This window comes from Moschus berezovskii, chromosome 14 (assembly GCF_049115385.1).
Source record: "Moschus berezovskii isolate FMDL1 chromosome 14, NW_MosBer_1.0, whole genome shotgun sequence".
Classification (NCBI taxonomy): Eukaryota; Metazoa; Chordata; class Mammalia; order Artiodactyla; family Moschidae; genus Moschus; species Moschus berezovskii.
This window is the reverse complement of record NC_142473.1, coordinates 51,505,702-51,518,688: the sequence shown is the minus strand read 5'-3', so window position 1 is coordinate 51,518,688 and position 12,987 is coordinate 51,505,702. Positions and strand designations below refer to the sequence as shown.

Genomic DNA, 12,987 nt, shown 5'->3' with positions numbered 1-12,987 from the left:
ATAGCATATTAAAAAACAGAGACTACTTTGCCAACAAAGGTCCGTCTAGTCAAGGCTATGGTTTTTCCCGTGGTCATGTATGGATGTGAGAGTTTGACTGTGAAGAAGGCTGATTGCCGAAGAATTGATGCTTTTGAACTGTGGAGCTGGAGATGACTCTTGAGAGTCCCTTGGACTGCAAGGAGATCTAACCAGTCCATTCTAAAGGAGATCAGTCCTGGGTGTTCATCGGAAGGACTGATGCTAAAGCTGAAACTCCATACTTTGGCCACCTCATGCGACGACTTGACTCACTGGAAAAGAGTCTGATGCTAGGAGGGATTGGGGGTGGAAGGAGAAGGGGACGACCGAGAATGAGATGGCTGGATGGCATCACCGACTCGATGGACGTGGGTGTGAGTGAACTCCGGGAGTTGGTGATGGACAGGGAGGCCTGGCGTGCTGTGATTCATGGGGTCGCAAAGAGTCAGACACGACTGAGTGACTGAACTGAACTGAACTGAACTGAGATTTTTACAACTGTGTATTCTATAGTATTTTTTCATTTGGTGAAATTTTAACTGTTAATGTTTTTGGCATTGTGCTTTGTACCATTTATTAAATAAAAAATAAATAAATAAAAGATTTTCAGTAGATATGTGCCTCGGCTTGGGTAAAATTATGGGCTTCCCAGGTGGAAAAGTGGGAAAGAATCTGCTGCCAATGCAGGAGATGCAGAAGACATAGGCTCAGTCCCTGGGTTAGAAAGATTCTCTGGAGAAGGAAATGGAAACCCTCTTCAGTATTCCTGACTGAAAAATTCTGTGGACAGAGGAACCTCGTGGGCTACAATCCATGGGGTTGCAAAGAGTAAGACACGACTGAGTACACATACACAAGTTGTCTGAACATTTTCTGGTGACTCACAACAAAGATGAAGTTCAGTATGCACAATTGATAAGTCAACCCAGGAGTTGTGCTTAAACATTTTCAATCTCTCTATGTTTACCTGCTATATCTGTTTCTTTCTCCTGCTGTACTTTATTTACCTTGATCTTAATTAGAGCCTAAAATGAGTGTATCCTGTAAAGTCTTATAAGCCCTTTGAATTGTTTTACTTCTGTGTAATTGCTTCAGTTGCTATTACAAAGCATGAAATTGCATACAAAATTATGCTTATGTTGTTTGCTGATTTTTTTTCTACCTTATGATTATGTTTTCGTGGGAACCAACTCTACCATGGAAGCAAAAAGGTTGCATTCAGATTCTTTGATTAGTGTTTCTGGAACTCATATCTTGCAGCACTGTCTAGTTAGACCCGTTACAGGTAAGAGTTCTTGGCAGCATAGCACTCCTCTATCATATTCAACGAATTCTGTATAGAGAGATTATTTAATACTACTTGAGTTGCATTAAGACTTAATTCTCAAATGCTGATTTTAATATCTGTTACAGAAATACATTACACCTATTTAACAATAAAAATTAAATTTTGTCTAGGGACTAATAACGGAGAAGGCACTGGCGACCCACTCCAGTACTCTTGCCTGGAAAATCCCGTGGACGGAGGAGTCTAGTAGGCTGCAGTCCATGGGGTCGTGAAGAGTCGGACACGACTGAGCAACTTCACTTTCCCTTTTCCCTTTCATGCACTGGAGAAGGAAATGGCAACCCACTCCAGTGTTCTTGCCTGGAGAATCCCAGGGACGGGGGAACCTCGTGGGCTGCTGTCTATGGGATCGCACAGAGTCGACACGACTGAAGTGACTTAGCAGCAGCAGGGACTAATAATTGCTCTGTAAATTTATCTCCAATTTGATACTGCATATAAATAAGGAAATATTGATAGCTTACAGTGAACGATGTCGGATTCATGATCTCCGAAGAAGATTTAGCTTTGGGACCAGGGACCAGATCACTCAAGAGCTTTTGTGTATCAGAGTTTTATTAAAGTAAGAAAAGGGACAGAGGAAGTTTCTGACACAGACCTCAGAAAGGGGATGGAAAATTCCCCCCTTGCTAGTTAGCAAGGGAGTTATATACTTTTTAATTAGTTATTGCAATAAATCAAAATAATGTCTCAAGGCTGTAAAGATCTTACTAGACCCACTCCCATAATTTACATTTTAATATAACAGGATTGTCCAGAAGGTGGCTACAGTCCATGGGATCGCAAAGAGTCAGACACAACTGAGCAACTTCACTTTCTTTAGTACAGAGTTTAAACTGATTTGTTTGTTGTGTAATCATCAGTTCCGGGCTTAAAGAAAAAATGTCTTATGTGACTAAGACAAAGGAATGTAGAGGAAAAAAAAAAAAGTTTGCCCTTTCCTCCTCCTTGAGAATTCCAGACCCCTATCTCCTCCTTGAGAGCCCCAGACCTCTTTCACCTCCTCGGGAACCCTGGACCTCTTATCAACCTGCCTAGGAATTGACTCTCTCAACATGATGTTTAATATCATATTCTGTAAAGCATATTCTCCATAAAATCTTAAGGACACTTTAATTTTTAAAGGATAGAAAAGCAAATTATTTCAAGGCTCTTTTCAAATCAAGTGTTCAAACTTTTTTAAAATGAAATATTGTCACCACCTGATCTCGGATCTGCTTGGTTCTCACCCCATAAATAATGGGGTTAAGAGCAGGGGGGATGACCACATATAAATTGGCCAGGATGATGTGGATATAACGTGGAATATTGTGTCCAAATCGATGAGTCATAAAGGAGAAAAAGGCTGGAGTGAAGAAAGCTAAGATGACACACACGTGGGAACCACAGGTATTAAGAGCTTTGAGTCTGGCCTCCCGGGATGGGAGTCTGAAGACAGCATGTAGAATCTTCACATAGGATATAGCAATCAAGATAACATCCAAAAGTATCATAGAAATAAGGATTAACCCAAACAATATATTGACCTTTATGCTGACACAGGCCAAACGGGCAATGCCCATGTGCTCACAGTAGGTGTGGGGTATAGTATTATGTCCACAGAATGAAAGCCTTAGAAGGAGGGATATAAGTGGAAAAACAAAAACCAAATTTTTCAATATTCCTATTTCCACAATAATACAGGTATTTCTGTTGGTGAGGATTGTGTTGTATCGAAGAGGGTGGCAAATGGCAACATAGCGATCAAAAGCCATGGCTACAAGCATGAATGTTTCAAAGCCTGTAAACAGATGTATGAAGAACATTTGAGTTAAGCATCCTCCAAAGGAAATCACACCAAGGTTGAACCAAAAGATGCCTAGCATTTTAGGAATAGTGGCCGTGGACAGGCCCAGGTCTGTGAGAGCCAAGATGGCCAAAAAGTAGAACATGGGCTGGTGAAGACTGTGTTCAGTCTTTATGACCAAGAGGATGGTAACATTCCCAAGGAGGGCAATCAGATACACTATACCAAACGGAAAGCCAAGCCAGACTTGCATATGTTCCAGGCCTGGAATTCCCAACAGCAGGAAAGATGAGGGGTGAATCCATGAGATATTGGCTGGAGACATATTGGCAAAGGTTGTTGATGGTCATGCTCCACTCATTTGAAGGAATCTTTAGTTCTACATAAGGCTTCCCAATGCCTCATCAATATTGCTAATACTGCAGAAGAACGATAAGATATATAAGTATGTACACTTTCTCTAGAAATGCAGAAGAAAGAGCATGTTATTCCACAGACTTCTCTTCCTCTCATTTACTTTCATTGCTATATATGGCACATGAAGGAGAATATTCCTTAAGAAATGAATGGATATTGAGACATTGGACAAAATAATCTAAACTAGTTTTAGTGAGAAATTAGATCAAATCAGTTAATATAAGATTCTATACTAGGCTCTAACTTTTGAAATGTTAATTATAAATTGAGAGAAGATACACACATTCCTAACCCACTGATAAATGATTACAATTTGTGAGCATTGGCATTATTATAGATTTCAGAAGCAGCCTTTAAAACCATTTGCTTAACTAGAAATATTACTCTAACATATGCCTTTGGGGGTTTCCAGTTGAAATCAACGAGCTTATCCCCCAGTACTTAATATGAAATATATTTCTTCCTCAACATGCTATGAAAGTAGCACTGACATAGGTACACTACCATGTGTGAACTAGATAGCTGATGGGAAGCTTCTGTATAGCACAGGGAACTCAGCTTCATCCTCTGTGATGACCTAGAGGAGTGGGATGGAGAGGCTCAAAAGGGAGGGGATATATGTAACATATAGCTGATCATGTTATACAGCAGAAACTAACTGTAAAGCAATTATATTACAATTAAAAAGTTATTACAAAAAATCTAAGCATATGTATTTTTTGCTTCTAAATTTGTGTTATTTCTTACTTTTGTCATCAATGTATGAAGACATGTGTTTTATTCTTTGAAATAGAATCTTAGCTTATAAGGTCACTGACTTCACAAAATTCAATGCTACAAAATTAATTTTAGATATAAAACCATCTTTCTTTTAGCAAGGTTGACTCAGGTTTAAATCCCTGACAACTCTTCAGGCTCCCCATTTTTTCCCTATTTTTTTGCACAAACAACCTGGGCTTACTTCATTTATAAAACACCTATAACCTTATTATATTGTCGTTGTTATAAGAAGGAAGAGAATAATTCTAAAATAATGATGTTATACAAGCATTTAAAATTATTTATCTCAGTCTCACAGGGAAATTTCAAATAAATTATATTACTTGGTATTCAGACATGGGAAAACAAGACTGGTTCTGGTTCCTGAGTAAGTGGATTTCTTTCTTTTTTTTTAATTTATTTATTTTAATTGGGGGCTAATTACTTAACAATATTGTAGTGGTTTTTGCCATACATTGACAAGAATCAGCCATGGGTGTATATGTGTCCCACATCCTGAACCCCCTCCCATCTCCCTCCCTATCCCATCCCTCAGGTTCATCCCAGTGCACCGGTCCTGAGCGCCCTATCTCATGCATCAAACATGGACTGGCGATCTGTTTCACATATGGTAATATACATGTTTCAATGTTATTCTCTCAAATCATCCCACCCTTGCCTTCTCCCACAGAGTCCAAAAGTCTGTTCTTTACTGTGTCTCTTTTGCTGTCTCGCATATTGGGTCATCGTTACATCTTTCTAAATTCCATATATATGCATTAATATAATGTATTTGTGTTTTTCTTCTGGCTTACTTCACTCTGCATAATAGGCTCCAGTTTCATCCACCTCATTAGAACTGATTCAAATGCATTCTTTTTAACAGCTGAGTAATATTCCATTGTGCATATGTACCACATCTTTCTTATTCATTCATCTGCTGATGGACATCTAGGTTGCTTCCATGTCCTGGCTATTGTAAACAGTGCTGTGATGAACATTGGGGTACAAGTGTCTCTTTCAATTCTGATTTCCTCGGAATTGCTGGGTCATATGGCAGTTCTATTTCCAGATTTTTAAAGAATCTCCACACTGTTCTCCATAGTGACTATACTAGTTTGCATTCCCACCAACAGTGTAAGAGGGTTCCCTTTTCTCCGCACCCTCTCCAGCATTTCTTGTTTGTAGACTTTTTGATAGCAACCATTCTGATCAGCGTGAGATGGTACCTCATTGTGATTTATTTTAGTCTGAATCACAGGTGCAGATCTTCATCCTTAAAACAACACTGCTTTGTTACAGTCACCCAGCTCTCTAACATTCTGGTATTCCCAGCGTTCTGCCTGAATATGCTTATTTTAGAACTAAGTAGTCAGTTCTTCATTCTTTTTATTGTGCTACATTAACGTTGTGGTTAGCAATCTCCAGTTTCTTCCAATTACTCTTCCTTGTTATATACTACCTCTTGCAAATTTTAACACAATTGGTCTAAATACTTCATATGTGAAACAAATTGCCAGTCCAGGTTCGATGCATGATACAGGATGCTCGTGGCGGGGCACTGAGATGAACCAGAGGGATGGTATGGGGAGGGAGGTGGGAGGGGGGTTCAAGATGGGGAACACATGTACACCCAGCGCAGATTCATGTCAATGTATGGCAAAACCAATACAATATTGTAAAGTAATTAACCTCCAATTAAAATAAATAAATTTTAAAAAAAGAAGAGGGAACTAAATATGAGTGTGTTCTTAATTATAATCCATGAAGGACAGATTCTCTTCTCTCTTTGAAGAGAATGAATTAGTATTAATAACAAGAGACTTGACCTCTTCTTTGAAGCTAAGGATATTAGGGGACATCACAGTACACTGTTCCCTTAAGGTTTTAGGAAATCTATGTAGAAGATTCTAATAAAAGAAGCATGATCCTTCAAGAGAAAAGATAGGAAGCTAAAATCTCTAAATATCTAAATATACCTGTCGTAAGGTATATACATCAAGGCTGATATGAAGAAGAGAAAGAAGAACCAGCATCATCCTCCCATTAATCTGCCAGGTCTCTTAGTTACTCATGCTCAGAAAGGCTTCATGGAACTCAGTGTTGACTTGTTATATTTCTCTCCCAGGACCCTGTAATTCTACTCCATAGCTCTCTGAATGGCTATTTAATCAACGTCCGAGTTCCCATGTGATTGAAAGCTTCATGCAGAGTTGCATCAGGGGCCAGGAAGTGGTTTTGTTCAACATTATTTCTCTAGCACAGGATTTGGTGCATAGCTGTGACTCAAAACATTTCTTTTACAAAAAGACTGAATGAGTAGGTACTTATTAATTTTGACTCCTGGTCAAAAGTCCTCATGTTAGAAGAATGGTAACAGATATCACACAGTATATCTGGCAGTTAAAGATGCAGAAATGAAAAAGAAAACCATAATCCTCAAAAAGGCTACTCTGAGTACATAAGGAAGAGAACTCTGATCAAAGGCTTTCCTGAAAAGGAAGTTATCAATGGGCCTGTGATGCAATAAAAAGAAAATACAAGGAGGACATTCCAGAGAGAATTTTATAAAAGCAGGTGATTGTGACAATCAAAAACAGGAAGTAAAATGTAACTGGTAGACTTGTTCATGCATAACTTGTTCTCTCATGGGACCTTCTGATTATTTGGCTACTCAAATACATCAGTAAAACATCAATAATATAGTTTCATGGTGGTACATTTTCAAAAATCAGAGTTAATCAGTCTTTTGCAATGTCAACTTGTTTTCAGCATAAAGTCATTATTTATTCTATATTAGAGTGCCTAAACAGAATTGTACAAGGGGCAAAAGGGTGATGACAAAGACCTGTGAGATCTTAAATCAAAACCTCCTGAATAGGACAATTCAGGAGGCCTCTATGTAGGACAGAAATAAATTAAAAGTAAAAATAGGGGGAAAATTGCCACAAAACAGCCTCATCCAGCATGTCACCTATCTAATAGATTCTTATTCACGCTAAAAGATCTTTATTCCTATATACAGTGAACAACAAAAGTTCAATAACAGTGCTAAAACCAGAAATATGTTCAATCAGGTATTCTACAGTCCTGGATAATGGAGTACCTGTCCGTAAGATCAAAATTGTTCTTTTGCACAACACTGAGCCAGCCTAGTTCAGAAGCAAATGTTATATATCAGATATATTTCAACTCAAATGAGATTCACCTTCCCATTCTATACCAAATAGAATGGTATAGCTAAATAAATAAATAGGTGGATAGCTAAATAAATAAATACATGTTCATAATTTGGGAAAGAAACTATCATCTTACTTTTTCCAAATTTGACTCTAATATGTTTTTTTATTTTAATTGGAGGATAATTACTTTACAATATTGTGATGGTTTTGCATACATCAACATGAATTGGCCATAGGCACACATGTGTCCCCTTCCTCCCGAAGACCTCTCCCAAGTCCCTCCCCACTCCATCCCTCCAGGATGTCATGGAACACCAGCTTTGGGTGCCCTGTGTGATAGGTTAAACTACCACCAGCTATCTATTTTAAATAAGATAATGTATATGTTTCAATGCTACTCCCTCAAATCATCCCAGCCTCTACTCCCACTAAGTTCAAAGGTGTGTTCTTTATGTCTGTGTGTATGTACAGGGCAGCAAAGGAGACTCCAATATTTTTTAAAAAGTAATAAATAGACTGGAAGAGCAAGTAGTGATTGAGTTATACAAATAGCTACTTTTACAGGAAAGAAGAGATGTGATTTTAAAAACTGATTATTTTTCAACTGTTATGTGTTTTTGTGTGCTCAGTTGCTCAGTAGTGTCCAACTCTTTGTGATCCTGTGGACTGTAGCCCACCAGGGTCATGGGATTTTCCAGGCAAGAATACTGGAGTGGTTTGCCATTTCTTTCTCCAGGGGATCTTCCCAGCCCAGGGATCGAACCCATGTCTTTTGCATCTACTGCATTGGCAAGCAGATTCTTTACCACTATCACGACCTGCTAGTATTGTGTGTTTTATGTACAGCTTATATATTTAATGCTAAAGTAAAAAGTGTAAGTGGTTCCGTTATGTCTGACTCTTTTCAACCCCTTGGACTATACATTCCATGGAACTCTCCAGGCCAGAATAATGGAGTGGGTAGCCATTTCCTTCTCCTGGGGATCTTCCCAACCCAGGGACTGAACCCATGTATCCAGCACTGCAGGTGGATTCTTTACCAGCTGAGCCACCAGGTAAGTCCATTTAACAGTAAACTTGCTTGATAATATGGAAGACCTAAATCAAGAATGAATATATTTGTAAACAAGGAGTCTTATATGTATAAATCAGCAGGGAAGTTCCATTGTATGCTTTTAAGTAACTACAAACTATTCGGAATCTGAAAGTAATTAAACATACTGAGGCTCTTTATCATGTGTTGGTTTGATTTTAAAAAAATTTAGAATGTCTATTTTTGGATATTAAATACAAAATAATATTCCAAAATAACCTGTAGCATGACAAAGTTCAGGAGAATTAAACTAAAGGAGAGAATTAGAAATAGGAGGGAGAGAGAAGGAGATACAGAAAGAAACAAAGAAGCCAGAATATGTAAGGGAAAGGGATAGAAAAGACTGAAGAAGAGGACAGAGAATTTAGCAATATCATAACAGTTTGCTTAATTGACTGTTTAGCTTTTTCTTTTTATTCCTCTTTTCATGAAAATTAGGAATACTTGTACAAAATGTAATAAGACACTAAAATACACAGAATTACCTACAATTCTATCAATTAGAAATAAGAATGTAAAATATTTTGGTTAATCTCCTCCAAATTAATTTCATATGTAAAGTTAGTGAAGGGGTTAAATCAATAGATTCAAGTCCAAACTTTCCTCATCTATATGTTCAAATACGTATAGCCACAGCTAAGCCTGCACCAACTTACCAGCTTCAGGAATAGCCAACATTAAAAAATAAAAAGTACAATCCAGACTAATAAATGCTCTAAGTATGTCTCAGCACTGTAACTGTGGTCCAAAGAGATAAGCTTACTGGGATGGAAAATTTTCTCCCGGACTGGGTGTATCTACTCTTCTGGGGCTCCACAGTATGAAAGCATCAAAGAAAATGAATTCACAAGTTCTTACCACAGGTTCAAAGGCATAAAAAAGGACATGGGCAGAGGAAGCCTTTGAGACTTTCAAGTTTCTCCCTGTAGGTTCCCAATTTCCAAGTATTTCTAATTCTCTAACAACCCAATAGTTCTAATTATTCCCTTGCCATCAGTCCTATAAGAATAATATCTGAAGCAACCTATGATTTTTTTATCTGGTCCCCCAAGGCTGTTATATTCTCTAATTATTGTGCCACTTTTTTTCCAGCAAATATCTTTGCCTTGATCTAGAAGTCAAGTAGCCATTGAACACTTATTTAAAATTAAGAAAGTGTAGACTTCTCAGTGGTCCAGTGGTTGACTCCATGCTTCCACTGTAAGGGGTATGGGTTCCATGCCTGGTTAGGGAACTAAGATCCCTCGTGCCACATGGCCAAAAAAAGATTAAGTACGTAGTCAGATATGTTTTAATCTATAAATCTTTTCTCCATGAGGCCCATATTCTGGTTGCATAGACAATACTAACCACGAGATGTTGTTGTTTAGTTGCTAAATTGTGTCTGACTCTTTTGCAGCCCCATGGATTGTAACCTGTCTGGTTTCTCTGTCCATGAGATTTTCCAGGCAAAAATACTGGAGTGTGTCGCTATTTTCTTCTCCAGGGGATCTTCCCTACTCAGAGACTGAATCCTTTGTCTCCTGCAGTGCAGGCAGATTCTTTCTCCCTGAACTACCAGGGAAGCTCCACTAACAACTTATAAATGTGCAAATAATTAAGTTTAAGTTGTACAGTGTTAAATTTAGAGCTACAGAAACTCAGAGAACTTGTACATTTTCTATGCTTTCTAACCTAATTTCCTTTAGAAAAGGCTTGGAATGTGGCACAATAAAAACTACAAAGGAAAATATAAACTTACATTACTTGTGGACATCACAGAAGGATTATGCACTGTGTCTAGCCTGGATAAATATAGAATTATGAAGCTGACTTTCTTCAGAGAAAGGAAAAAGCAGTTCTAACAGTTGTCATTGGCTCACTGGACTGGCACCAATATCTTGACCATGACAATACCCACTTAACATAAACAGCTTTTCAAGATATGAACATCAGACAAAGTCACTCTATGTTTGTGATGATGGAGTGAACTGGGGTGCAAAGGATAGCTTCCTGAGATACTGCCAAATAGTTTTCTAAAATGAGTTTACCAATTTACCATCTCACCAACAATGTTTGAGGATTCTAGTTGCACATATTTGGTACTTTGGTGGTTTAGTCGCTAAGCCATGTCCAACTCTTGCGATCCTTTTACTTTATCCATTATTGTCAGTATATAGTGGAATTGCTTAGTGATTTTATATGTATTTCCCTTGTGACTAAGAAAACAGTGCATCTTTTCATGCTCACTAGAAATTGGACATCTTCTTTTTCAAAAGCCCCATACAAACCCTTTGCTAAGTTTTCTAGGTGGTAGTATTCCATTTTCTTATCAATTCATAAGCATCATGTATATATTTTTTAACGTGAGGCATTTGGTTTGTCTATTCTCCCTGTTATTTATTTGATAAAATATATATATTTAATATGATTTATTTGATAAAAGATGCTCTTAACTTTAATATACACTGACTAATCAATATATTTCCCATATTGTTAGCACATATATGTATTGTGTCTTTATATTCCATTCTTACTGGAAAGTTATTTGTCCAGAAGTTGTATGGTTTTCCCTTTCAAGTTTACATATACAATTCATTTGGGAAGGATTTCTTGTATAATGTGAGATAAACATCAAAATTCACTGTTCCTTCCTTTAACTCTCCAATTTATCCAATATCTTTTATTGAAAATATCATCTTTTGTTACTGTACTACAATGTTTTCTTTCCTATAATTCGTGCAAACATGGGTCTGTTTCTGATCTCTCTATTCAGTTTCATTGGACTGGTTTTCTATACTTGCACCAAAACAATACTCTCCAAATAACTATGCTTTATTATAGGTCTTCACTACTATAGCTTTAGAACAGGTCTTGCTGTCTGTCTGTATGTCTTCCAATATAGTTCTTCAGAAAGAAAATTGGCTATTCTTGGACACTATTCATGAATATGATACTATTCAAGATAGTGTAGATTATGCTGAGATAATATCCATTCCCTTCCAAATTTCAGTGTATTAAGAAATAAAAGATTTAATTCTTTGCCTACTACATGACTAATACAGGCTTTGAGAGTGGGGAGGGGCTTTATTGTAGTCACACAAGGAGTTATTCTGACAAAGGTCAGAATTTTATGACATGACATCTGAACAAAAGCCTTCAGTGAACACAAGAGGTGGAAGAGAGAAAAAGAAAAAGTATATAATTAGTCTTAAATATTTCACTAAGAATTGACAAAAGTCAGTTCTACAAATATGTTACCATAGCAAGTCCCATGGCCAAGTCTAACTGCAAGAAGTTTTACACACATACACCCCACATGTTCCTGGAAGAAAAAGAAAACTTGGAAATGTCGGTAAACACCAGGAATGACTAACTTAAATGTGTCAAAAATATTTTTTAATTTTCATCCTCTGACTACTGAAAAACAAATTGGCTAGCTATATGTTCTTCCTCAAAAGTTTTCAAGAGTTTTTTTTCTCACTATAATGATTTTATCCAAAGGCCCAATTTGCGTAGATAATGTTCTAAATTTTTTAAAATATTTACTTATATCTGAATATGATAATATTAATTTTGTTGTTAATGTAAGCTCCTCTGATGTCTATTTGGATGACTAAAACTTTCTTGCCTGTTTAGAATCAGAAGGTTCTGAATATATAGGCTAGCTTGACTCAATTTATCTGATATCTGTTTATTAAATTGCCTGAGTATGTTCTTTTGGTTTGTTAAATTTTCTAAATGCAAAAGATTTAGCTGTTGCTATGGAGTTATTAGCAAGTATGATATATGCATACCTATGTTGTCCTGTTTACAACATTTTTTATAAAATTAGCTTTAAGATTTAGAAAGCAATATCTATTTTTTAAATTTCTCTATGACAGTTTCTGGTCATGCAGTAAAATGTCCATGCTCATAAGCTGATGAAGAATCAGAAGTAAAAATTTCTGAACTAAAGTAAAAGAGATAACTGTGTAAGACCCTCTTGAATGTAATTTCAAATGACACCTGCTTTATGGACTAAGTCAATAATTTTTTGTATGATTATTCTAGAAAATGAAAAGAAGCCAAATATATTTCTAGTTTTGCTTGGTATTCTTCAATATATTGGTGCAATATTTGTAATATTTATCGGATATTATTGCAAATTTTCTAAAAGACTCCTCCCAAAATAAAGTAATATACAATCCTATAACAGAATGTTCTTAGTCTTAATAGCCTAACTTTCCTACCATGGGATTCTCAGAATGTAAGATTCTCCCTTTCCATCTCTGTATTCCAAATAGCCACCTACAACCAAGCATGTGTTGAAGTTCATAAATATTTATTTACTGAATGTATTTTTCATAATTATGTACTGTTATTCTTTATGTACTATTCTTCTTATTATTATTATATGTTG

The 12,987-nt window shown here is 36.7% G+C and overlaps 1 protein-coding gene across 1 annotated transcript; it reads right to left on the bottom strand.

Annotated features, from left to right (window-relative positions):
* Positions 1-2,538: 2,538 nt before the first annotated feature.
* Positions 2,539-3,480, bottom strand: LOC129553863 (olfactory receptor 52E8-like). Its single transcript, XM_055422563.2, has one exon. It carries the CDS (start codon positions 3,478-3,480, stop codon positions 2,539-2,541), a length of 942 nt encoding a protein of 313 aa, XP_055278538.2.
* Positions 3,481-12,987: the final 9,507 nt, after the last annotated feature.

Excerpts from the sequence above, each read along its gene's own strand:
- LOC129553863 (XM_055422563.2), bottom strand. The coding sequence starts at position 3,480 with ATGTCTCCAGCCAATATCTCATGGATTCACCCCTCATCTTTCCTGCTG.